Here is a 27,702-nt window from a genome sequence, read left to right as displayed (position 1 = left end):
GTTTCCGTTTTCATGACGTTCTGGTGTGGTATTTCCTCTGTTATAACCTTCTTTCACTATCTCTGAAAAACGTTTTACATGGTTTTATTATCTAACTGATACAATCTACCCATTTTGGCAACTTTTATTAAAATCATTTCCTCTGCCACATCCACCAAGCTGAAATATTTCAGTCAATTCCATGAATTTGTACGCAAGTGCGTCGAGCGGGTGTTGGCGGTGTTGTTCAGACGCTTCAAGCTGTATGTGGCATCGGAAATTTAGACAGTTTCTAAATGAGAGATGTTGCGAGCTGTGCAGTGTGCCTCCACAATATATGTGTTATGATGGTGGAGCAGCTGAGAGATTTTACTCACAGTGATGGTTCTGGTGCGATCAGCGGCACTACCATTGAGTCTCAGGCGTGATATATTACATATATCACGTTCCGATCTATACTGCCATTAGCCGCAGCATCGTCATCGAACTACTCGTTATTATACTATTAGCCACTGCATCTTCATCGAACTACACTGCTAGCGAAAGTATTGAGGAGAAAGAGCTGCATCGAGATCTCACGCTTGCTATAGTAGATCATTTATGGGAACAACACTGTTCCCAATAAAAACATGGTCAGTATATCCGTTTACTTAGAAGGGAGATCAGGCTGTGTACCTGGATACGGTTTGTGGCCGCGATGCACGGTACATGGGTCGGGAGTGTAGTGCAATACGCCTGTCAGGCAGAGACCGAGGTCCGATGGTCCAGCACAAAGAACAAAAACAACAAACGCAACAACTGCCGACGGTACCGAGCTACGTAGCGTCCGACTCTCCCTTCTCCGTTTAAACGAGCTTGCGACTCGTAGTAGTTCAGATCCCTGAAAAGGGGGGGCACAGAGAAAAGGCCCGGCCCGGGATCGTTGTGGTAGAGACTTGCGAAGAGAACTGCTCGACGAGTGTGGAGATGGGCGCGTACGTAGGGTACCCCGGTTCCACTGGGCTACAATAAAAAGATTGTGTAAAATGATTTTCACTTGTGTCCCCCAATCCGGACTACAGTACCCCCCGATCTCCTTTTCCTATGCAGTGCCATGGCACTACAGGGAGCAAGGAGCTGGATCCGTGGAGACGTAAAATGAAAGATTGCAGTGTGATGGTAAGGACGTCTGATAAATCATAAATGTATTGAGAGGGAGATGAATACCCCTACGGTCTGCAGCCTCCTGCCTTCACGCCCCGTTATCCATGGAAATTGCCTCCTAGCACGCGCAGGCCTCTCCACCGCATCGCCGCGAGGAGTCCTCCGCGCCGTCGGACCATTTCAATTGGTCAATAGGAGAAGTTCTCCTTGGGCGTGAGCCCGGAGAAGGTAGGGATCTGTGCATGCCGGAGGGAGGTGACAAGATGAGGACGCCCACCAGCATGCACAGATCGTGATGATCACGCTCAGCTCTACGGCCCAGTAGTACGGTCGCATTCCCGGCATCCAAGAGTCGCTGTACAAGCTGTTTCCCTTGGTGTAGACAGTCGGCATGCGCGTCGTGGACGTCATCACCTCCTCACTGATAGACCTCATGTGCAGCACCGACATCGGTGCTAGCAGGGTCCAGGGTGTCCCCGGCGAGATAGAGGCCGAGGACTGCTGCACCTGTATTTGAAACGTCGAGCTATGCCCGGCAAAGCAGCACACGTTGGATTTCCAGATTGGAATCAAGGCCAAGGGCATCATTGTCCTTAACCGAACCGCAATTATCTTGGATATATTCGCCCAGCACGCCGCTGCGACGAACGGGCAACTCTAGGTCGAATTGGCCCTTTATCAGTACAGGTTGCCCAGTTTCACCATGGTAAGCATGGGTAACCTGGACTGCCTCTCCAAATGGTTCCACGTCCTGCAGGATGTGAACACATTTGGAGAGTTTGTCGGGGGCGGGCAGCGTCTGGCTTGGAGGCCAGGAAGAGATCTCGCTGTAGGTGACCAGACGCCTCAATAAAACCAGAAAGAGTAAAATCAAGCACGACTTGGAGCTAGACAGGGACCGTCGCTCGATGCAGAGACTGACGGGGAAGATGAGCATGAGGTCGCCATTCGTCGCCTTGAGCGGCTCAGTTATTAACCTAATTCGCCTCGTACTGAACCAATTGGTTAGCGAATTGGGTCAAAAATTATGTGTCAGTTCCACGCCAGTTCGGAAGAATTAGAGCTCGAGCTGCATGTGATCGTAACACGTCGCAAATGCAGGAGTTATGGGTTTCTTGAGAGTTATTCAGGTCAGACGCTCGTACGGTTGCCAAAGGGAGGAAATTGGTTGGAACAATGAGCATTTTCCCATCGAGCAAAACCTTCACGCAGGAACGTTGTGCTGAAACGTGGACTAGCGGTGCTTTACTAATTTAATAGAGAAGCGAGGGTGGGCAGGGGCTCATGAAGCTCCGGACATTCATCATTGCGGACTGGCAGCTGTACTGGTCCTCCCTGTTTCGGCTCCTACCCGCCAAGCGGGAACACATGCATTATTTTGTTTGCAGTATGGGCGCGACTTCCGCCTGAAACCCTTAGTGGTGATTCTAGTAAAGCTATTTCTTTACGTTGAGAGAGCTGTATGAACCTGTTAAATAAGGATTCTTCTGTACCAGGCGTCGAGAAACGTGCAACCATGGACTGTGTGTTTTTCGCGGCTAACAATTGTTCGGCTACTTTTTTTCGTTTCGGCAAGGCTTGCGTAAGCCTAGCAATCCTGTCGGCCCTGATTTCAAAACAACTTAATGTTGCTTATCTTGAAGAGCCGCTTTTTGTCCCATTCGGTTTTGGGCGTTCTAAGCTGCTCGGCTCCGATGCAGCGGGCCTCACGGCTTCTTCTCTATTAGTTTCTCTCGGTGCCATTCCTGCATCATGCGCAGAAGAGTTATTATCAGACGCAGCTGCCACAGAAGTGGACCGTTTCATATTCTTGGCTTCCACCAGCATCTCCCACGCTATCTTCTGACGGAGAAAAAGAGGCAATCGATAAGCCGGAACGATACTCATGGATCTACACTTTAATCGCGAAAATAGGTGTACATGTCAGCTACAGTCACGTCGTAGTTGTATACGGCTTGACCTGCACGTCGAATGTCCTTATCCGAGGTAGATGCAGTTGTTTACTTCGCTTTTATGCTCCAAATGATTTCCTCAAATTTGAGACACTCACAGCGCGCTTTTCGGAAGCGCTTCTGGGATTACATCTCCAGTCCGTACCGCGTAGTCAGTGTCCGGAATCACCAATTTGACGTCCTGTATAATGCTCTTACACATCGATAAGATCTGCTCGTCAAAGAGCTCTTTCTTTATCTCGAAACCAGAAATGGGATCTTCAGATGCGACTATATTGGCGCGGCAGAGCGAGAGGCTCTCTTCTGCAGTCCAGACTTTTTCCCGAACCTATGACTGTTGGTGAAGGTACAAGTGTAGAAAGGAGAGCGTTTCGTATGCGTTCGAAGATCGGGCGACGAGGAAGTAGAGGGAGATTTGTGAGTAGTTCTTGGAGAACGACGAGGACATTTGCTCGTCTTCGCTGATTTTTATCAGCACACGTGGCAGATAGTTTTCCACCATTAACTAGAATGGACGGGTTATTTCATACTCCACCCTGGTTACTGGCGCAGTCTCGCGTAAGGGTGAAATGGTGCCCACGAATTTGTGTTCCTAAAGGGGCAGATTTGGAACATAGTTTTCTGGTTTGTATTCCAAATTCCGATTCTTGCTCTGTTTAAATTTACATGTACTGGGGCGCCAAAAACGCCGGGAAGACCCACATATCCGCTGAGGCAAAAGAGAGCTCATCAATTTTATATTTTTACGCGGGAAAGTACTGTGCCGTTAGACTTTCGCACTTATAGTTGGACTAGATTAACATACTATACTGATACACGCCGACAAAGTTGCAAACAGCACAATGCCAATCTAATATGATGGAAATCATAATGCATGACGAAAGGGTAGGTATGGTATACAGAGAATGGTTGTATCTGGATTTCCGACTTTTTATGGCCAAAGGCACGGGCTTGAATGCCCGAGACGCAAAGCGTCTGGAGACGAGCAGCCACTGCTGATGCTGTCCTCCTCCATTACAAAGGTAGATGTACACGACACGTACGTTTCAAAATGGAATACATTGCTGGAAGCTCTCATTGAGCAGCTAACAAACACAAACAAACCTAATGGCCTCTCCTACTCTGAATTTATCCGATACTGGCAAGCGTACTTCTCTTTTCTTCGCGTTGCGACCAATGGAACGATTTCCGCGACTTTTTGAACTGGCGTTAAAAGTGAAATCAGACACATAGGATGCGGAGACGAACTGCTACATGCATTTATTGAGATGCTGGAGAAACATCTTCAGCACGCCGCTACATAGTTTTCATTCAATTGCTCTATACAGAGAGAATTCTGTGCGAGTCCGTCCGCCGGAATCAGACTTTTTGTTTTCGACTTTGCTGGGAAGGTTCTGTTTCCCAAGCTTTTGAAGCAACCAGGACAACTACACTTTATTACCGTTTTGAAATTCAATAGTTTTGGAGTATCGTCGAGCAACGAGTGGCCTAACTACATCTTTGGGCTCTCTGAGGGCCATTGGCCTAATGAGAATGTAGTGCACTGTTACGCCTCCCTCAATCGCGAGGCATACGCGGGATGCCACCCTCTCGGGTGCGCATCCCACGTGTTACCCGCGTATGATCGTGTACATGTACCACGTGTAATCGTGTTACTACCCACCCAGGCATGGCCGGGTGTAAGCCCTGTCGAAGTACGGACAGTCTGTCACTCCACGTCTAGGCGTGTCCATTCCCACGTGTAGGCGGGTATCATAACCCTATACAGGGGGAATTGCGTACTGTACAGCGCTGAGGCTGGTACGCCGGTAATTTTTGCCGTGTTCTAATTAATTAATTAATAATAATAATTATTATTATTATTACGACGTCGACTAGTATATAGTCGACGCTCGACCCTGAGTAAAGAAGGCACAAAGCCTTGGGTTCTTTTCCTAAGCTTCTGGAACCGCGGTAGTAGCCTCGCGCCGGTCTAGCACATAACGTGCTACACCACGCGAGCCCATCTACGACCGCGAATCCCAACCGCTCTACCGCGCGTGCTGCTACCGAGGATGCTAACCGCTCTACCGCGCGAGACGTCCCTACCGCTCCGCCCCCTCTGCGCGATCCCCTGTTCTACCCCTCCTTTTTGCTACCTACTGCGCCGATCGCGCCCGGACCCCGTTGCCGGTTATCACCGGGTGGTCTCCCGTACAACATGCGTTCCGAACACGCGTGCTCTGCCCTGGGGTTATACACCCCGACCCCAGTGCACGACATTTTGGTCTCCCGACCTAGAATTCTGCGGAGTCTCTAACCCCTTTCTTTTTTCTAATTGTTTCTTTTGAGGGTGCTCACCACCGTTCACAGGTGTTTCAAGACATGGTGTCCGGGTCGGAGAGTTCCCGAGAAACCCGTCCCCGAGACGTTCCTGCGCCCGTAGCGGCGTGGAGAACTCGGAGCTGCCGTGAGGCGCTCCGAGAAGCCGAAAGGTTTACGCTCACAACGTTGGCGGAGAAACTCGCAGCGCACTCGTCCGCGCTACGAGAGAACCTCAACTCCTTCGTGGAGGAAACCGTCGCCACGCAGGCGGATGTACAATCTGCGCGCGAGCGCGATCGCCTCTCCGCCCTGGAAGGCGTATTGACCAAGGCCTGGCAAGAAGACATCGAGGCCAGGGTCGAGGAGGCGATCCTCCCTCTGAAAACGGAGATCGCTACTGTAACGGAGGAAGTCAAGTCCCTCCGTCAGGAAATATCCGTCCTCAAGACGTACCGCCCCGATCCGGGGCCTGTTACTCAGGACGGATCGGTGGCGCCCACCCCAGCCATTGCTGCTGTTAAGCCTCCGGCCATTGGCGGAGTTACAACAACTCCGCCCTCGGGCGAAGTGCCAGTCACCTCCCGGAGACGGGAGTTACCTCCGTTAGACGAGAACTTACTCTTGTCCAACGTCACGATCCCGGCGTTACAGGCCGCGGGGATACCCGTCCCCTCCGTGGGGACCGGTCCCCAACTATTCGCCGACCCGGCGGCGTCAATGGTCCCCGCCAGGGCGTTCCCAGGGGACGCCCCCGCCGGTCTGGACCCCCGTGAGGGTGAATTCCCCTCCTGGAATCCCCCGGGAGGAAACCCCGACTCGGGGGGAAGCTCCGACGGCGATGGCGAGGGACGACGAAAAAAGTCCAAGCCAAGCCGGAAGAAGCGCGACTCTCGACGTCAGAAGGGGGGCAAGAGTGCCTACCCGCCATCCGAGGGACCCTCCTCGTCGTACTCGAGCTCAGCCTCGTCTTCGCCTCTACAGAGTCACTCACGGCCCCGCAGCCGACGTTCGGCCCCAGACAGAAGCACGTCTCCGTCTGGAAGCCGACGAACCACCGCTTCCGGGGCGTATGTAATTACCGAGCGTATCGCCTCGAGGACACGAGGCAGACCGTGGATGACAAGGTCTATGCCTCGACCCGTAAGAGGGTGCAGTACCTCCTCGTGGTGATGGGAGATTACAAGTTCAGCGGGGTGGACCCAATCAGAGTCATAAGTTTCCTTGCGCGTTGCAAGGAGAACTTTGATAACGCCAATATGACTGAGGCGATGGCCCTGATGGCTCTCCCCCACCTGTTATCCCCGCCGGCAAAAGAGGCGTATGAGTCCCAGAGAGGGTTACACCGCAAATCCCAAGGGATCGCGAACTGGGCGGCAGCCGTAAACTGGTTGCTGCGCACTTACGCGACCAACCTCGAAATTGAGCACGCCCTCACTGCGCTGAGAGAATTACGCCAAAAACTGGGCGAACTGGAAACCGAGTACGCCACTCGGATGCTGAACGCCCTCGGGAGATGTGGCGACGTACACTCGCCCTACGAGAGGACTACCCTGTTCATCGAGGGTCTCACGCCGGCGATCAAGCCGTTAGTTCTGCAAACCCCCGAGGATCGACCGCGATCCTCGTTCGGGGCTACGTGCAGACATGTCCAGAAGGTTCCTGCTGCGTACTGCACATACTGATGGCGTGGAGACGGAGTTTAATTATCGAACAGGCGGACATCACGGACATCACTCTGATTTGCCTTGCTCTTAAACGTGTGGTATCAGTATGCAATTCTGGTTTGGTTCGCTATAACACCAGGGCAGAAATGAAGTATTCGGTCCGGCACGGTCGGATACTGCAGTTTCCACAAGCAGGTGCAGGATTTCGTACTTCTTTCGGAATTGTTCATGGCTCATTCGGAGCTACTGTATGTCTCGACTTCCCTATCTCATTGACCTGACCATGTGCTCACAAGCACCAGAACACCGGTAGCAACAAGCCATTCTGTTAATTGTTACTGGTTCGAGTTAGAGTAATTTCTGTCGGCAAACTCTTCGCCACCCTCCTTCCTAATTTAAAATTTCTGTCGTACTGCAGACCCCCGTTCTGTACGAAAGTGAACCCACTATCAGGTATGACGCGGAAAGGGAAGTCAGCTCAAGCGTCTCGGAATGATCCATCCTCACAGGTGCGCGACAGGATGGAGGTGGCAAAAGTATTGTTTGCGGACGTGATGGAGGGCTCAACTAACACGACAGTTGATGCTAGGGACTGCATACCGCTCACAAATGTTAGAGCTATAGTTCGTTCAGGTGTAAAACGTATGAAGGTACTGTTCCGAGGCCATGCCGTTGCCGAAGGTAATGACGAAGCGGGTGAGGCACCTCACGAACCAGGTATCACTGCGGGATCGGATATGCCAGTGCTCATGCCGTTGACGGGTACCTACCGGCGATATGTGATCGACCATTTCAAGGGGAAGGGTTTGACGGAGACGGAGGCAAGGGAGAAAAGTCGCACAAGGACGCAATGGTACGGCGTGGTTGACGGGATGCACAGACTTGTTGCTATCCTCGAGATCATCGACGAGCTACCTGCGCAATGGAATGGATTCTCTTGGAGTGTGACCATATTGAGTGGTGGCCATAACGTTCAAGTGTTGCGGCAACTTGCGCTTCATCAAAACAGGAAGCATGCCCCTAGTTATTACATTGAAACGACCTTTTACGATACTCTTTGTGGTCTGCGAGAGGAGGCGGCTCGTTTGAAAGCGGAAAAACGGCCGGACACCGACAGCAAAGCAAATCGCCTGTGCTTACGATGGTTGTACGCATCAGAAGGAGAGCACCTTGAAACAGACTGCTGCTACTGCGCTGCGACTGTCGCAGAGAGTAGTCAACACAATCGGAGAGATTGTTACATCTGAACATCCCGATCTCATCGCATCACCATGCACGCGAATTAGTGTCGTGAGACCGTCCAAATCCTCAAGCACGAGCAACACGGACTGTCGAGTATTTCGCAACTTCATTCACATCAGTTCACTGAAGTCTTGCATCCCATTCATGAATGCTTCTGGTGCAGATGGCGAGCTTGCTCAGGTAAATACATTGTATCGTGTACGTGACATGTGCAGATTGCACAACTTCAAACCTGTATCATACAAACTAGTTGTAGAGCAGTTTCAGAAGGCTAAGGCTGCTTTGCAGGAAGCAAGAAAATTCGAAGAACTGTTGGAGACAGACAAGTGGCCAAGTGAAATAGAGACATGTCTCTATTTTACTTGGCCACTTATCTGTCACATTCGTTGCAACGAAAGCGAATTTACTATGCACAACCAAATTCGATATAGCAGTGCTCACTAACAAGGGAAACGAAAGAACAATACTGGATGTTATTCTAGAACTGTATCGCCGAACTTTTCCTCAGATCGCCTCATTCAAGGAAGAGAAGTACAAGGCCAAGTATGTTACAACCCCTGCCCCATCACCTGCTATAAACAGTACACCAGCTACCCAAGCTTGCGGCCCCAATACGTCCACGGCCGCTGCTCATACAGAGGGCAACGGTACGCTGGGGGGTACTGCTGATGAAGGAAATGAAATAATGCCGGCTATACCCGATGATCCACATATATCCGCCGACGGGAAAGATCCAGCTGAACAGAATACTGCCGATCCTCCGCCAGCTGCATATGCCAAGTCGGCTGCTCCTCAAAGCGAGGCCTCAGAACGACTTAAGACATGTGTCAATTACACGGACGATAGGGAGGTTGTCATGATGAAAAGGAGAGACTTCCTGAAGGAACTTGGCATAGAAGCATATCAAATGAAATGGCAGGAATACTATGCATCCGTGAGAACGGACAAATACCCATTGTTCGATCTACTGTGTACAGACCCTCCGTACGGTACGCCATCATGCCGGTCAGGTGCAGGAAACGGTTATGATAATGTCGTCGACACCACGGAAATGAAGGCCGTCGCAGAACTATCACGAAGTATACTGAAACCCGGTGGATGAGTATTTATATTCACATCAATACAGTACTTTAGTACATGGCACAATGCGTTTAAGGAAACGGGTTTCAGCGGACCTCAGTACCCTTACGTCATCATGAAGGACACCAAGACGTTGCAAGAATATCGAGGGGACGTCTTCCCTCAGAACGCCTGTGAATTTGGCATGTTTGCTAAGGCACCAGGGCATCGACCGGATGGGTTCAAGGTAGATTTACTGAGCCCCTACCATGTTTTGCAGGCCGCAGAGAAACGGAAGTTTACGGCAATATCTAGGGTACCAGTTACTTCTAACAAGTTACTCAGGCCTGGAACGAGATCACCCATTCTGACGGAGGAGAAAAATCCCAATCTCTTAGCTGAGCTTATGTAAACGTTCTGTCCAGACAACGGTCATGTTCTGGACATTTACGGTGGTACTCTTTCTACGGCAATTTCTTGCATTCGGACAAAAAGAAAGTGCACTGTAGTGGAGGCAGATGCTGAGCGATATCGTTTCGCCCATGAACGGCTTCGTTTAATCGCCCAAAACCACTGCGGTCTATCAGAAGTTACTAATGCGCCAATGAAGAGGTCATGCAAAGATCCTTCTTCCGTATCATCCTTCGTGACAAGAAACTCCATCACGAGCGATACTAATAACTTGTCCGACAATGTCCTGTTATTACGTGATATGAGAAAAACTGAAGGCGGTATTGCTGATAGTGGGGAAGAGCCCTCAATGGCTGTACATGCAGCTACAACTGGGGGATCTAATGCGTCGTTCCTAGAAGCTGTGAAACGGGGAATTAACGTGCGATTGATGGTGTCCGGGAAGGTGGTAGGAACCGGTACTCTTCAACTTCCTCCGGGCGATTCTTCGAAGTTCTACAGAAGGCTGCACGGACACGAGCTCAAAGATGTTGAGAGAGATGGAGAGAGCTTAGTTGCTGTGTTCCGTGTGTCAATTCTACCTGAGTCGAGGAGTGTGAATTACCCTTACAAGTTCAAAGGACAGGAGGCAGTCCCGAACAGTCTGCGTGATATAGGTAGCGCCTTCTGCGGCTGGGACCTGCACAGTATGGCGCTCTTCAATGATGCGATTGTTACTCACTCGTCGGTACAGAACACATAGTACTCATGTAAAAGGCTGTACTGTTCTTCACGTCGGGCTTCGCAAACCATATTCACCGTATCACCACTTATCTGTTTTACGCTCACCACAGAGTGGCACGCTGTCGTATCACGCACTATTCGGGCATCGTTGCATTGCAGACATTCTGCCGTGTATGAGCAGCAGGCATTAGCACAAAAGGCTGAACTCTTCTTCACACCGGGCTCTGCCAAACGTCATATCCACTTTGTCGAAGTCTATATAATAGACACAACCCCCGCAACGCCCGCCTTCTCAACCATCACCGCCGACCACCAACTAACATCAAGATGCCGTCTTCTGTGACCGCCTGCAATGAGCCGTATCCGACCGACATGTTCCGGACAGCACGTCCGAAACGTCTAACAACTTTGTTCGAGTCCGCAGCATCTGGTTGGTGTTCGAGAAGTTGACCAAATGGTACCATAAGGCACGCCGAGATGATAACATGAACCAGCAGACAGCCAAGCTATGGGACGAAGCCATTACCAACCACATCATGAAGTTCCTCCGCCTCAAGTAACGGGTAGAATACAGTAAACATTGTTGTTCATGGGGTACATACTGGACGCTCTGGGCGACATCCGACAGCGTCCAACACAGCATCATGCTGGGCGGGGGTGTGACGGTTGTTGATGGTGATGGCCAGGAAGGGAATGCTGGTGTTTAGCTCGGAGTTGGCGGCAAGGGGGGGTGGACGTGACGATACGGGTCATCGTAGTGGGTTGGGGAGGCTTGAAGTGGGCCACAATCGGCAACTTCGAGCAAGTCCAGACAGAATTTAGGATTAAATTCTGTCGGCAGATTGTGAACAGGTATCAAATTTTTATATAAAATAAATTGTACTGCAATTTCCAAGTAAAATTGCATGATAATTTTTTTGATTTGGCCTATACAGAACCCCCCATCCCCCAGATTTAGAGAGTACATGTTGGACGATAACTTCTAAACTATTTTGGTTTGTCCACTTCTGTTTCCTGCATATCACTACTACTGCTCTAAGCTTTGCAACCATAAAAATATCTGGAATCCGAGGGGGTGCCCCTGGTACTGTTTGGTATCCCAAATTCTGGTTACCACCAAACCAGTGTTACAACATGGCATTGCGATTCAAGAATCAGGATAAATTGATAGAAAAACTGGGTGAGGACCTCACGGAACACATCAATAACTACATTGATGCCGCCCAGGACTACAACCTTGACCAAACCATCAAACTTGCCTTTTTCCAAAACATATTCGATGGAGAAGCCAAGCGATTCTATCGAGAGAAGGTGAGGGACAGGTGTGGAAATTTTGGTCAAGCATGGCAATTTATGCAAGACGAGTACAACGGCATAACTCGGCAGAACAGAATCAGGAAGTACCTCCAGAGCCTGAGAATTCAATCTTTGATGCATGCCAAGAAGCTCAACACCGCAGAAGCTTTGGAAGAGATACATGAGATCATCACACGTTTTGCTCCTCATGGACCACGGACTCGCCGTTCCGAGGAAGACAAGGTGGAATACCTTTACAAGGCTGTCGTTGATGCCCCGCGGGCCAAGTCAGCCCTTGCGAACTCGCAGTCCGCATCTAATCCTTGGGACTTCCAACATCTGTATACGGCACTCGACGCCGCCTGGCTTCAAGGCCAGGAAGAGCAAGAAGGTAGAAAGAAAGATCTGAACATCGGTCAATCTTCCCTACATAAAGAGATAAATCTTCATCCAAATGTACTCCTGATCTTTACTACGAAGGTCACAAATATTACGGACGACCGAAGAAACCAGGACCACGCTCATCTGCCCCCTTCAGGCCCCCTCAAGACAGCATAAAAGCCGGTCAAAATGGGTTAGACCGTTATGGCAACCTCAGGCTATGCAACAATTGTCAGGATACCAATCATTTCATCAGGGAATGCCCCGAACCTCGCAACGTGATGCGAAATATCTCATCGCAAGTCAGGAGATATCCGAAGAAAAGCCATCAAATCCTCTTCGAACTCTGTCAACAAGTGGAAGATGCGTTGTTCTCTACAGACGAAGAAGACCCTTCTGCTACCCTTACAGGAGACAACTTCAAGCAGGAGGACACTACCTCATCTGAGGATGAGACGCATGAACATCCCGATAAAGGAGGACAAATATTCCACGTTACTGGTTCTGAGAATCGGGGCATTGCATCAGTCCTTGATCCAGAGGATTTTTGAGGAGAGGCAGTCTACTTTACCGTCCTAGTTTGAAGTCGAAAGAAATAAGTCACGCTACGAGACTGTCCTCAAGAAAAAACGGTCTCGGTACAAAATCTCGCGTAGGTCGAGGACAGCTCATGACATACGAAGAAACCGGCATCTCAGAAAATCCTCCAGCGATGCAATGACCAATTCTGTGTTAAAATGTCGTCGAGGTCTTTCACAGATGACAACCAATTTGGATGAACGCAGAAAAGACTGGCAGGAAGCTTGTATCGACACTGGAGCACAACGAACTGTTATCGGACTACTCCAAGCCAAAGCATACCGCAGATTTGTTGGATGTAAGTTCAAACTAAAAGCGAACTTCAACCAGTACAGATTTGGTGTTGATGTACAGAAGTCAATTGGATCAATCTCAATTCGATTACCGTTTCTCAAGGACGGATTCGTGCCAATTGAGGTTGACGTAGTTAGAGCGAATGTACATTTTCTTTTGGGATTGGACTTGCTCGATAAACTTCAACTATACCTAGATACGACAAGAAATGTACTAATCAGCTCTCCGGGAAACATTTCTGTCCCAGTGGTGAGGAAGTTTGGACATGTCTATCGAGAATGGAAACTGGAAGACGCAGTGATATTCTCAAGGAGTGAACTGGTCAAGCTTCATAGAGGTTTTCGACACCCAACGGACACGAAACTTCTGAATCTCATCAGAAAAGCTCGGCCGCAGGAGGCCACCGAGGCCACCACAAAAGTCTTGAAAGAGATTTCTAAGTCATGCAATACCTGTCAAAGGCTTGGATCACAACCAACTAGATTCAAGACCACGATACCGACATTACAAGAAGTTAGGTTCGGTGAAGAAATATCATTGGATCTGATGTTTATTGAAGGAAAAGCAATTCTGCATATTGTCGACACTGCAACTCGTTTCAGCTCGGCCATATTTTTAGACTCTCAGGGTCACAATTACGGACAATCAGTCAACGGAATATGGCTTGCTTTCCTTGAGGCGTGGTGCACTCTTTATACAGGATTCCCTAACCGCGTCAGAACTGATGTGGGATCCGTTTTCACTTCGCCTAGGTGGAAGGAAATGGCCGAAAGCGTTGGGATAGAACTTTGAATTTCAGGAGTTGAAGCTCACAACTCACTAGTCATTGGAGAAAGACTACATGCAGCCCTCCGAAAAATATATCGAAAGATAATATTCGACTTTCCTCAATTTGACCGCAACATTGCATTGAAACTGTCAACCAAAGCCATGAAAGATACCAACGGAGATAACGGACTGGTTCCCTCACTAGTCGTATTCGAGATAATACCAAGATTCCCAATTATTAGCTCAGATATACCAGCTCAGAAAGAAAGGATGCTTGCACTTTCAAAGGCACAAATGGAAATGAATGCTGTAGTAGCAGAGCTGCGCATACTTGCTGCTCTTACCAGAAGCATCCCAACCGCAACTGACTTAGTATTTGGAATAGGTCTAGAAGTTGTTGTGTATCAAGAAAGAAGTAAAGAATGGATTGGACCTGCCACCATCACAGGTATAAAGGACAAAACAGTTGATGTCAAGAGCAACGACGGGCAATGGCATAAGACCATGAAAATGCGACAAGTTAAGCCTTATGTTCGAGAAATCTCTGAACCAACAGACATGCTCTCTCGGGACGAGTTCCTGACTACGATGCTGGAGCCGTTTAAGTCAGTAAACAGACCCAAGCCCTCCAGTTTTGATGTAGAACTCACTGAAGTGATCAAACCTGGTGACCCTAGATCGACAGATGAAAGATTCAGAGCCGCAAAGAAAAAGGAGCTGAAAGGTTTGATTGAAAAAGGAACTTGGAAACTTGTCTGCAAGTCAGAAGTGCCTAAGAACGCAAATATTCTCGGTGGTAGATTTGTACTAGCAATAAAGGATGAAGGGACTAACGAAGAAGTATGGAAAGCCCGATTTGTAGTTCAAGGATATAGGGATAAACTCAAAACATCCCTCGTGCACGATACGACCACACCAAGGCAACATTCCACTCGCGTTTTGACAGGACTGGCAGCAATATGTGGGTTCCGACTGTTCTCAACAGATGTAACACAAACATACCTGCAAAGCGCGGAAAAATTATGGAGAGAAGTTTACATCAAACCGACTGGAGAATTTGAACTAAATCAGGACAAGCTGTTGAAACTGATTAAACTATTATACGGTCTTGCAGATAGCGGTGACTACTGGGGCCGTACCATCAGTAATCACATAAAACAAGACTTGAACATGACCGGAACAACAGGAGATGGGGCATTTTTCTTCAAATGCATCCGAGGAAAGCTTGATGGCATGTGCATAACATATGTAGACGATGCCCTTCAAGCAGGCAGCAAAGAGTATTCAGCCTTTGCGCAAAAGACGGAAGAAAAGTTTAAATGCAAAGGGAGATCATACGATAAGTTTAGCTTCGTTGGAGTGCAGGTTGAAAAACACGACACCGAATACAGAATCCATCAGACTTCGTACATTCAAAAGACAGAGAAACTCATTAACACAGCCACGTACAAGGAATGTCGGTCACTAAGAGCAAAATTAGCTTGGATCACGTACACGAGGCCAGATATAAGTTTCAGCATTGCTCAAGCGGCCCAAGTTACTGACTCACAATATAAGACGGATCCGAAACTTCAAATCGGATACATTAATCTCACCATAAAACGATTGAAGAAAGAACCGTACTTGCCATTAAGGCCTAAGCTCTGTAACTATCAATTAGTCATACGAGTTTACTCCAACGCGTCCTACGCGAACAATTCAGATGGCTCATCTCAACTCGGATACATCATATTTTTATGTGATAACAGAGACTTGTGCCAACCACTCTACTGGTCCTCTCACAAGGCTAAGCGAGTATCCAATTCAGTTCTCGGCAGCGAAATAATGGCGTTTGCTGACTCTTTTGACATGGCCTTCATGATCAGATACGATATACAAAAAATGATGAACATAAAAATACTCATCATGATGTTCACTGACAGTTTGTCTCTATTCGATGTTATCACAAAGGCGTCAACTATAGCTGAAAAAGGATAATGATAGACCTTGAGGTAGTTAAAATGGCCTATCAACAAAACGAAATGGAGCAGATCAGATTCATTCGATCTGAGCATAACATAGCCGATTGCTTGACGAAGTCTAATGGTAACGTTGCCCTTGTCAAAACGTTGAAATATGCAAAAATCAATCATCCCGTGGATCAATGGATTGACAGAAGCCACACTGAGGATATGTCACGTCACAAGTAGAGGGAGTGTGGAAATTATCAGCTGACGGTGACGGTTACTGTCCGCCAAGTGCATCCGAATCGTTAAAAAAGGTGCATTAAATATGGACAGAATTTAATTGACCTCATCTGTCAACCTACAGTGCCTCTCTCAACGACTCTACTGATAATGCAATAACTCGTAATTATCAGCAAAGGAATCGCAAAGAAGAGAGTAAAACGGGAGGATGAGACGCGCGGGAGTAGTAGTATAAATAGTCGGAAGCCCGGGCAGGATAGCTGCTTGGGGCAAGCAAAAAGGACGAAACCAGCACAGTAAATTGACGCAAACATTCTCGTCCGGTTCTGCCGGTTAACACTTACTGTTTTTTTCTACTTTTGCGACACAAGCCTTGTTATTAAATGGACAGCAACAGGAAAGGCGGTACAGATGAATTGAACGAGTTTTTGACAACTCATACGTAGTTTATGATAAATTATGCGTCGTGGTCCTCTGTGATGGGCCAGACCTCAACTGTATTTGCCCCTGTCTAGGGGCAAATTCAGTACAGTCGAGGGGATAGTACCAAGCCACGAGGGGAGTACAGAGAAAAATCTCGATACAGTGACCGCTCGTGACAGTGACCCCCTCGGTACAGTGACCGATGGCCAGAAAATTCTTGCCACCATTGCCCTGTGTGCCCACAAAGCCCACTTTCGTTTTCTACAGTGACCCCCTCACTACAGTGACCTTTCCTGTTGAGTGACCCGTATTTGCAGTGGGTCACTGTAGAAAAAGTATATTTTTAATTGAAATTTGTAAGGTCACTCACGTAACGAGCTCGGAAAAAATGAGTCGACCGTTGACTGACGACGACAGCGCTTGCGATAGCCAACAATGTTCTCTATCTCAATGTCCAAAAGTGCCAGAAAATCATCCCTCATGGATTTTGAGAATGGATGCTCACTCTGGGCAAATAAATTTGCCTCCTTTCTCAAAGCCACAGCTGCTGCCTGCAAACGATTTAGAGAGGGCTTCTTTGCCTCACAGCGCTCTTCTTCTCTTTGTGCATCTGCCCCGGAGTCTGAGTCAGACTGCTCCGTAGGCCCTCGGACCTCTTCCGTGGCAGTAGAAACAGCTTCGTCAAGCGCATTGTCGCTTGAAACTGGCACGCAAATATCCAGGCCATCTTCCATCCTGCTAAACTCCTGCAAATATCCATTACTAAAACTTTCTACCACGTTCAATCGTGCCAACTCTTGCCAGTCGCTCATTAATAAATGCATGTTGTTTCCCGTCCATTCGCAGTCCCCCCATGCCTCATTGTGGTTCTCAATACCATTGTCTGTATTGTTTTCTTCCTCTTTGAGCCACTCCTATCCTTTTGCCTTTGCGCGTAACGCCTCCGATGCATTGATTGCAGACTCCGTAGAAGTAGCAGAGCTGCTAATCGCTTTCATTGCGGGCTCAGAGCGGTTGCCAACAGCAGTTTTTCGCTGCAAAATGTCGTCGCGTTGATAGGGTGCAACAATGCCAGTCGTTAGCCAACTGTTCAAAACCACGCTGATAGGTACCATATCCCATGTCTTCTTCATCATCACAACGGCATCGTATGTTGTAACTATCTGTGTAAGTTTAAAAGTAGAGCGCTGTTCCTCGGGCATTTCCATTTGCTTGTCCACGTAAGTGAGAATATGATCAACGAGCAGACGCCGGAAAGCAGATTTAAAAGAACGACCAATTGCAGCGTCAACAGGTTGCAAGACTGGGGACATATTGGGAGGAAGAGACACTGTGGACCAATTGTCATGCGGCGTGTAGTCAATTGCATGTGCAGAGCAATTGTCGACGACACTGATAACATTTTTGTGGTGTATACGGGTAGCTTTGTTCAGCCCAGTGACAATAGAAGTCCACAGCTGTTGAGTGTTCCAAGCATTCTTTTAGGATTTGTAAAATATTCCCAAATCCTTTGCTGCATCAAAATGTTGTGGAAAACTCTTCGGCCTTCTCGACTTTCCAATAATGGTGAGTGGCGCCTTTCGACCGTCCGCAAATACGGTTAGTACAGCGGTTAGGCGCTATTTCAGACGTGAGTATGTTGCTGGTTCATCAATGTTTCGAATCGCACGGCTTGGAAAGGAACAATACAGTACGGCAACTTCATCAGTGTTGGAGATGCATCCAATTGGAGAGGTGCAAACTGATCTCTGGATAGAACGGCGAGCCATGTACACTGTCTGTGAATCAAAGTGCCCTGCTTGTCCGGTGCCCTTCGAACTATGCATATTGTTGCGCCGCATAAACTTTGCAACCCACATTGGGCTGCCCTTAAATCCTTTTAAAGACTCAATTTTTGCTTTAAGGCGAGGACCTGATCTTCTGGTAGTTCTTCATCCAACTCCTTTTCGTGGCGTTCCATGATCTTTTGCGCAATGTCTTTAGCCGCTCTAGCAACAACATCGGCACGAAAGAGAGACTCGCCTTGCATGTATACCATTCTCTGTCTCATATAGGTTGCCACCGCCGATTCGACATCTGGAAATGTTCCGTCTTTCATTCGTGAAAGTTTACGGGACTTGCGGGTATGCAGCTCCTGTTCCATTATCTTTGTGGCATTTTTCTTCCAACTGAATATAGCATCTTTAGAATCGCTGTACTCTTTGGCCAAAGCGATGCACGTCCACGGAGAACTTGTAGAGTCGTTTAAAGTTGCAGCCCCAAACGATCCATCAGGTCTTGCTCCAAGGAGTCGGAGTACGTGCTGCTTAGTTTCAATGGTGGGTTGAGATCGTTTGCTTGATGACATGTTGACGTCTCTCGAATGTGGGATACGACGCTATGTGCGGTCGTTCTGTCTTGCAAACTATGTTCAAGATGTTTAAGTACAGCATGAAAGACTGTCGTAACGTTCATGCACGTGTACTCTACAGTATGTTTTGAGACTGGAAGAGTATGACACAGTGTCGTACTCGATGCTGATGTCAGGGCTTACGTCAGTGGCCTTCGCGGTAGCGAGAAGGCAGTTTTTGGATGGCCCTCAGCTCGTTGTTGGTGACACGAAGGTTGTTTTTTGGTTACTTTCAAGACTATTTGAGTTTCGCGCCAGCTTTGAGCTGCATCAGATGGGTGCAGGCCCCAGTTTTATTAGCTTTTTAAGTTGTCAGCTCTGTCAGCTGGACCTCACCGCTTTGTTTGGGGCCGTTGCGGGGCACCTGCATCCAGCTCCAGTACAGTGACCCTCACCGGTACAGTGACCCTAATGGCCTTTCCGGGTCGCCACCTTTAGGGGCCACTGTATCGAGATTTTTCTCTGTACAGTATCCGTCTGGACAACTTAACACGTGTAAGAACCGTGTTCCGGCCGTAGGGGTGCAATACTGGGCATATGCATTGTCCAAATGTGCATTGTCCAAATGTGCATTAATGAGGGCACCCCCTGTATACGGAAAAACATCTCCAATTTCTCGCATCTGTCGGTCCAGCGAAGTCTCCATTGGGCTGTACCTAATTTTCTCTAATTTAAAATCAACATATGCGCCATGGGTGAAAAATGCTCCGCCGAACGAGCATGCCGCCATCACATGGAAAGCGACTCCGGAAGAGCCAATGAAAGGTGACGATTGGTGGAGAAATATTCCAGTTAAATTTGTCCAATTGCGTCGTGCTACATTGTCGCCAGACCCATCTATTCCTCGGTGCTCGTCCAATCCCCGCTCACCTCAAGCTCCGCCACATTTGTACCCGAACTTTCTCGTTCATCCCCTCCATCTCCCTCACACGCCTTTCTACTCCCTGCCCCGTCATCACCGTCGCCCGTCCCCATCCCCTCAACTCTGCCCTCTGCCCTCTCCCTCCAAGCGCTCCGCGTTGCGGAGGATCCCCCAGCATGTCTACCACCGCCTTCGCCTCTCCAGCACGCCTTCCGATGCCTGCTGGCTCCCTCACCCTCCTGTGCAGGCCGTACAAACCCGCCATTACCCATCGTCGTCCGCGCCGTCGCTCAACTCCATACGCAGCCCTCGGCGCCTCCTCAAACCCCCCAGCAGACGATTCGAACCCCCCTACCCCTCCACCCAAGAATCGTGATGCAAACCAACCGTCTGATTTACCACCCTACGACCCAGGCGCCCCAGGCGCGGCCTCTGTATCACCGTCCGATGCCATATCGTCGCCGCCCCCATCCTCGCTGGCAGACTCTCCATCGTTTGCTGCCCTCCGCGATCCCGCTATCACAGTAGAAATCTTCAAATCAGTCCCGGCCTCGCTCGTTGACGCTTCTGGAGCCCTACAAATAAGCGACGGCTCCTTCGGCGCCTCCCCTGTCGTTCCACGCCGTCTCGTCCGTCGAAGACCCACTGGAAAGAAGAAGCTCGACTTTCAATACCTGCGTCGTCAGCTTGCTGCGGGGTTCGACTCCGGCGTCGGCGCCACTTTGCTGCTCATGGCGCTTTTCGTTTTGTGGTATTGGTCGAACACCGTGTTTAACGTCTACAATAAGCAAGTCCTCAAGGTATTTCCATATCCGCTTACATGTACAGTGGTGCAGTTTGCCGTTGCAGGAGGCGTCATGGCCGCGTTTTGGCTCTTTCGGCTGAAGAAGCCGCCAAAGCTCAACGGCTTCTTGCTTCGTTTTGCCACCCCCTTAGCTGTGTTGCATGCAGCGGGCTTTTTACTCACTAACATGTCGCTGGGGAAGGTTTCCGTCGCGTTCACGCATACCGTCAAGAGTACCGAGCCATTTTTCTCGTTTGCACTCACGCCGTCGATATTGGGTGACATTCCTACGTGGGGAATTTTGGTCTCTTTGTTTCCCATCGTCGCAGGTGTCGCTCTCGCGTCGGCTAATGAAGTGTCGTTCAATTGGATCGGCCTTTTTGCTGCGCTCGGTTCTAATCTTGCCCTGCAGTGGAGGAATGTTTTGTCCAAGAAGCTGATGGACACAAGCAGTGGTGATAGAACTGCCACTGATCGGAATGGAAAGGAGAGAATAGTCACTGAGGAGGAGGAGTCTACGTTAAGTTCGCTTGATAACGTGAATTTGTTTTCCACCATGAGCATACTGGCTTTCTTCGTTCTCTTGCCTATCTGCTTTTTTTGGGAGGGCGTACCTCTTGCCGGCGCTGCGGTGAGTCAGGCGACCACGGGGATCAGCACAACAAGGCTGTACCGAATGCTCACAGTTGCGGGTGCCTGTCGATGCCTTGACGTGTTGAGTAGCTACATGATTTTGCGGAAAGTCAGCCCTGTGACGCATTCCGTGGGCAACTGTGTAAAGCGGGCAGTCGTTATCGCGACATCTATCATCATTTTCAAGACGAAAGTCAACGCCCTCAATATCGCGGGAACGCTTCTGGCGCTCTTTGGTGTGTTTATGTACTCGATTATAGTCTCGGCTTGCAAGCAGAACTCGTTCGGACCGGATTCACCGTTTTGCAAGCCCATCTATGAGCCGGAGCTGGAGCTCACAGAAGGTGGTGGTATTTAAGGTTTTCGAGGTTGCAGCAAGGTCTCTGGGCACAAAACGGAGCGTTCGCGGCGGAGAAAGGTTGCGGACAAGGGCAGCAAATGGTTCCCAGCGAGTGAAAGTTGCACGCACAAACATCCCATCTTTATTGTAAGAAGACCGGTCAACTGAAACGAACATGCACATAGCGTGGTTCTTAGCGCAAAGAACATAAACAGTTCCTTCTACCAACACAAAGGCCCATACAGGCCTCGTTGCGGGTCAAGCGCCGTACTTTTTGAGTAAGCCCGTCTTCGACAGCGGCTCGGCAACGGCCTGCTCTAGTCTTAAAAAGCTTTCCCCAGGCGCGGAACCCGCATGCCCGAGTCTTGTCCTATCATCCCTCCTGACGAGCCCCTCCCCGCTCCACGCGACAAAGCCGGCGAGCTGTGTCTCCTCATCACCAGTCTCAAAGCTCTGACGCGGGAGGGGGAAATCACAACAGGGACCTTTGCGACGCGGCGAAGGTAGCATATCATCCCACTCACCGCGGCCGACGAGCATGACGCCTATGATCGCGGACGCTGTCGGGGCGACGTCGGGGTTGGACGCGCGTGTCGGCTCGTGCTTGAAGCGTGCCGGAAAGGCGGCTGCAGCTTCGGTGACGGCCGCTTCTGCGAGATGAAGGTCGGAGCCTGCGTCTATGAGGAAAACGCGGGTGCCGGGGGATGGATTGGCAAGTTCGGCGGCAGTGTCTTCGGCGGGCAGCGAGACAATGCCGGAGGCGGAGGTGATGGAGACAGCCATTTGATAGACTTGAGGGCACAGGGAGGCTGCGCCGGCGGCGGAGGTAAGCTCGGAAGGGGTGAGCATGAGGCCTGTGGTGACGCCTTCATCGACGATGCGGTCTGCGTGAGGTGGGGAGTTGGGATTAGAGGAGAAAGGGTGGTGAGCGTTGGCGTGGACGTTGGCGTTGCATAGTTTGCGAGAAGGTTTATAAAGAATGAGGAGAAAGAACGTACCTAGGGTAGGTGTTGCGGGTTTGGAGGCGTGTGTGAGAATCTCGGCCAAGTGGTCGCCGTACACGAGTGCGAGGACTGCGGTATTGGTAAGTGGAGGCATGATGGAGTGGTTCCTTTCTACTGTTGTTGGTTGGCGGGAGCTATCTGAGGCTTTTGTGAATTATCTTTCGGGGGTGGGCTACACGCTGGACAGGGAATGTTGCCCTGGGCCTTGCAGATGTGACAGGTGCGCCAAACGGTGGCCTCGTTGACTTCGAGAAAGCCGAAGGTATTACAAAGGGTGCAAGGGAGGGTCTTGCGGTCGGCGCACTGAGGACAAACTTGTGTAGGGGTGGCGTCGCGGGCGGTGGAGAAGTTGGCGGCTGGGGGATGGCGAGATGTGCGGGGAGCTTGAAAGGGAGGGCGGACCAAAGGCGTGCAGGGCTTAAGACGACCGCGGGCGAGGGGAAGGGAGGGGATGAAGGCCATTGGGGATTGGCGGTAGGCGGAGCGCTGCAAGCTGGGAGAGGGAAGGATGCAGGCAGCAGGTGGAGCGCGGTTGATGGATGAAGTGGCGGCGTACGGAGGTGGAGGAGGGGAGGGAGAGGAGGACCTGATGTGTGATGGTGATGGTGATGGTTGTCCCTGGCCACAGGGATCACATGGGACGATCTCAACTGCCGTACAGTACGTACTACAGTCCATACCGCTCAATAGTGCAGTACCGTGCCACGCGGTTATATACTGCACTATTGGCGTATTACACTATTTAAGGGAAGATCTCGCCAACCACTTTTACAGCATACTGTACAGTAGCTTTACTTGAAATGTAGTGACATGTACTGTAAGCTGCACACGTGTCGAAAGTCGTGACAAGCGGCTTTGACCTGCACTATTGGCGGTTTGCACTAATCAAAACTGCACTATTGAGGAGGTAGTCTCTGTACCAAGTGTAGCGCACAGTAAAGTGCCCTTGGTACGGTATTGGTGCCCGTTTGGACAGTTCAGCACCGTGAACAGAATTGTAAACAATTCTGGTTGTACTGGACTGGCGGAGAAGGTTGGTGATTGGACCGATGATAAACGGCACGTGTGCCAACGATGCCATTCAGAGGGATCGCAATACACGTGGAGGACACGCCGGACTCTGGTGTGTGTACACGTGGGGTGCGCTTTCGTTCTGCCTGCAGTCTTTCGTTCAGGCGGGGCTGCATTCAGCCATTTTTCTGGACCGACTTTTTCGTGGGGACCTTGTGGAAGGGAGGGAAAACTTCGATTTACACCTCATCTCGCTGTCTCGGGGGGTCGGTCGCGCCCCTGTGCAAGGTCTGCGCGGTGCAGTGTAATGGTTTGTAGGCAGTATTGCGCCAAAAAGGCCTTTTCTTGCCCCAGAACATCTCCTTCGGACCATTTAAAGGCTTATTCCGAGGCGTATGGGACGTCCACGCGGTTTGGCGCCAAAACGGCCCACCTTAACCCTCGCCACCGTTGGCGACGCTCCGCAGTAGCTTTGATCCGCTTTGAGGTGCTTTGCGATACCGCCCTACCTCTCACCGTCTACTGTACTCGGAAACTCGAACACGCCCGCTCCATATCCGCGCCCCGCGTCAACGTTCTCACGCTCTACCCCAATGTCCCAACCCCCGCGCGCCCGGCCGCGCCGCCACGCCATCATCGTCGGCGCAGGCGTCGCCGGGCTCGCCGCTGCACAGCAGCTTCTCGCCTCACAACATGACATCCAAGTTACTGTCCTCGAGGCACGCAACCGCGTCGGCGGCCGTATACTCACCACATGGCTCAACACCGTGGAACATGACCCAGACCAACCGCTACAACAAGCCCCGCACGATCGACCGCCAGACCCCGCCGCTCCGGACCCAAGTACTGCCCCGACAGCTGATTTACACTCCGCCGCCGACGTACGCGACTGGGCTCCGAACACAAAGTCTCCCAACCCCGCCCTTGCCCATCCGTCAAGTTCCAAAGAGACTCCTCACGCGCTTCCATTCGCTGCCTTGGTGAACGGCACCTTCAACCCACCGCGCGAAACTTCTGACGCCGCTCCGCTTACGGCCGTAGACATTGGCGCCTCCATCATGCACGGCTGCGGCGACGACAGCCAGCACGTATTCCATCGCGCCATTCAGGAAAAGATTCGTGCCCCCGTCGTCGCCGGCGGTGGCTTCTATGAAAGCACCGAACACGCTCTCTGGTTTGATCAAAACACTGGCAAGCGTATCCCGTCGGAGAAGGTCGTCGAGGTCCATAATATATTCTTCATGGCCAGCAGGTACATGGCCGCTGTGTCCGCTGTATCGGACGACGGCGCCGCCGATTTGCAGTCCGTCTTCGATTGTGGTGTCGAGTATGTGTGCGATCAACTGGGGGAGAGAAAGTTGACAGATGTCGAGCATGCGATCATGAAGAAGATCTGCGCGAGGAGCGTAGGGTATTGCTCCTCCATGGATCGAATGGCCTTGATGCAGGCCAGTGCTGGTATGGATGCATCCTGCTCAGACATTCAGATTGGCTCCCAGTTTGATGAGGACGATCCGCCGTATCCGGGTGAGCTTCCAGCAATGTCTGCGAATGGGATCCGTCAGCAGGCCGCACGATTGACGAAAGCTGTCATCAACACTCAAAAGCCGCCAAAGCCTATGATTGCGAACAAACGCGGAGGTAGCGGAGATCGAATTGTACTCGATGGCTACACTCCTTTTCTTATAGACAAGTTGGCGCATGGCGTCGATATCCGCCTCGGCCAAGCTGTTTGCGGAGTTGCCAAAGTGCACAAAGCCGTTGTTGATGAGGGAACATCAGAGATCGGAGAGGCTCAGGGGTTTAGCGGCACAAAGTCAAATGATCCCCATGCGACATCTCAAGGCGTTTCAGATGTCCACTCAAGATCCATAATCGTTTCGACTCGCACTGGTGATGTGTATCCAGGAGACTTTGTTATTATGACGGTCCCGCTTGGAGTCTTGCGAGGAGAGCATGCAGAAAGCTCAGTCCAATTCTCCCCCCCTCTCTCATATGACAAGGTGGAAGCAATCGGGGGCATGGCAATGGGGGTCCACAACAAAGTGGTCTTGCGCTTTCGAAAGCAAGACGTATTTTGGCCCCCCAAGATCCCACAGCTCAACTGTTTAGACCCTAGGTTTCAGTTCTTTAATCTGCACAGCTACGGGAAAACTGGAGTTCTTCTGGTGCAAGTATTCGCTCAAAGCGGGTTTGCCAAGGGCTTCAGCGGTCTCTCTGATGCTGGGGTAGTGGCGGAAGTACTCACCGTTCTTGGTGGTATGTTCTGCAAGCGAGAGCGGAGCAACGACACTTCTGTAGATGATGCTGCTGCCCAAGCAGCCAACAAAACCTCAAAAGAACGAAGAAGAGTTGCACAGCTTCTCAACATCTGTGAAAAAGTTGATTGTGGAGCTGCTGTGACCAAGGACACTTCGCAGGGTAGAAATGGGGGTGGTGTACAGTGTAGCTCTTGCGGACTGGTCATGGATTGGGGACCACAAGCAGAACAGGACCAAAAGGCTCCCTCGAAACGACCTGAGCATTCGGCGAGGCTGCGTCAGAAAGCAGCAAAGATGCACGACCATATGGATCAGCGCGGAGATGAGAAGGATCTTGAGGAGATTGAGTTAGGGCCCCAGCAACGCAGTCTGACATGGTCAAAGTTTCCAGCACCAGAAGAGTACATCGTCACACGATGGGATGAGGACCCGTATGCCCTTGGCTCATATTCATTTATGCCTTGCGGTTCAAACTGGCAGATGATTGATCAGATAGCAACACCAGAACCACCAGACGACCCTCATCCGTACCTCTTCTTTGCGGGAGAGCACTGCAGTGATTTGGGATGGCAGTGCGTCCATGGCGCCTATGAAACAGGGCTGAAATCAGCGCGGAGGCTCTTGGCTTGCATTGAGAGCGTTGATGGTGCCCCACCCGTGAGAGATGAGGGCTTACGAAACGCAGAAATTGCAAATGCTGAACCAGCGGTCAGCGTTGTGACCCAGCCTACCGTGACGCCACGGGCATTGGCGAAGCGGCGAAAGTCACAGCTACCGCCGAATAGCTCTCCCAACGCATTTTGGACAGATGAACGAGAAAGGGCATTAACGCGAGCTTTGATCGGATATTCAGATGTATACGGGAATTTCATGGATCTGGTCGATGAGATGGCCTTCGCGCTCTTCAACTTCAAGAAGGAACCGACAAGTCTGACCCAAGAGCAAGTTCTGGAACTTGTTCATGAACGAATTGAAGAAAGAGCTCGTGACAATGATAAGGAAGCGAAAGCTTTTCTACATTTCCACAGCCCAGAAGTCGTGGCAGGCCGAGAAGGAGCGTTTCCGAAACGCTTCCAGGAGCTGACTAAGAGACAAAGAATGGTAGGCCTAAATGGGTCGATACTGAAGGATCGGTATGCAGACGAAATCGTCCGTGAACTGAGGCTTCATGCTGAACAAGTATCCAACAATGAAGTCTCGTACAGAGAAACGCTTCGAAAGATTGCGATGAAGTTGTACATGAAAGATGGGGGCTTGATGACTAAGAGATGTCTCTCCGAGTACTTGCGGACTCAGGAGTTCGGCACGGGTCCGCAGAAGGAACTTTACATGGCCAAGTATCTTCCAGTCTTGAAACGCTGAGGGGGAATGCTTAAATCTGTTACCGCAACTGTCATTTTGCGCAGCCGCGTCACCCGATGAATCGTGGTAACCTAGGTGATCGTTTTCGTCTCTTCATCATAGACCGCAGGTAACGGAGTCAATGTACAGCCGGATGATCCAATAACAGCAGACGTTTCACATATGTATACCGATAGAAGGATGAAATACCGGAGACAAGAACGCCCGAAATAAACATATTACCTAGACGGGTCTTGGGTGATGGTTTGGAACTGGCGTGCTGGAGGCCTTCTACTGCGCGGCAGATGGACAACAGGATTCGAGCTCTGTAACTGACGTCGTCAATTTGAGTATTTGCAGCTGGAAAAGTCTTGGCTGCTTTTTCAAGCAGAACGACAGATTGCTCTAACTACGACCCGAAATGATGAGGCATGTAAACGTGTTCCGAATCTCATTTGTACTGGTACTCAGGACAGCAGCCTCCTGGCAGGTGGCTACCTAGTCTAGTTTCTAGTGTATAAGAGACCGTCATGTTGTTACATCGGGATGGAACAGAATTCAGTGCGCGCTTGGCCTCACATGAAGCCCGCCTTCCTTTGTTGATTAAATCCAGCCGGTACAGTCGACTATCCGCTTGGGATTAACTGTGCTCCTCAATTGCTTTTCGCAACTG

At 50.3% G+C, this 27,702-nt stretch overlaps 4 protein-coding genes; 2 read left to right on the top strand and 2 right to left on the bottom strand.

Annotated features, from left to right (window-relative positions):
• The first annotated feature begins 19,831 nt into the window (after positions 1 to 19,831).
• On the top strand, positions 19,832 to 21,430 carry CHC_T00002811001 (hypothetical protein). Its single transcript, XM_005713978.1, has one exon. It carries the CDS (start codon positions 19,832 to 19,834, stop codon positions 21,428 to 21,430), a length of 1,599 nt encoding a protein of 532 aa, XP_005714035.1.
• Positions 21,431 to 21,514: 84 nt separating this feature from the next.
• On the bottom strand, positions 21,515 to 22,510 carry CHC_T00002810001 (hypothetical protein). XM_005713977.1 is given in 3 exon segments: positions 21,515 to 21,670; positions 21,671 to 22,296; positions 22,411 to 22,510. The coding sequence occupies 2 exon segments, from the start codon at positions 22,508 to 22,510 to the stop codon at positions 21,671 to 21,673; spliced, it is 726 nt and encodes a 241-aa protein (XP_005714034.1). The 3' UTR covers positions 21,515 to 21,670.
• A 17-nt stretch (positions 22,511 to 22,527) lies between these two features.
• Positions 22,528 to 23,094, bottom strand: CHC_T00002809001 (hypothetical protein). The gene has a single exon (XM_005713976.1). The coding sequence runs from the start codon at positions 23,092 to 23,094 to the stop codon at positions 22,528 to 22,530; it is 567 nt and encodes a 188-aa protein (XP_005714033.1).
• Positions 23,095 to 24,020: 926 nt separating this feature from the next.
• CHC_T00002808001 (hypothetical protein) lies at positions 24,021 to 27,686 on the top strand. XM_005713975.1 is given in 2 exon segments: positions 24,021 to 27,050; positions 27,051 to 27,686. The coding sequence occupies 1 exon segment, from the start codon at positions 24,021 to 24,023 to the stop codon at positions 27,048 to 27,050; it is 3,030 nt and encodes a 1,009-aa protein (XP_005714032.1). The 3' UTR covers positions 27,051 to 27,686.
• The last annotated feature ends 16 nt before the right edge of the window (positions 27,687 to 27,702 follow it).

This window comes from Chondrus crispus, genomic scaffold (assembly GCF_000350225.1).
Source record: "Chondrus crispus Stackhouse genomic scaffold, scaffold_157, whole genome shotgun sequence".
Lineage (NCBI taxonomy): Eukaryota > Rhodophyta > Florideophyceae > Gigartinales > Gigartinaceae > Chondrus > Chondrus crispus.
This window is presented reverse-complemented; position numbering and strand designations above follow the sequence as displayed.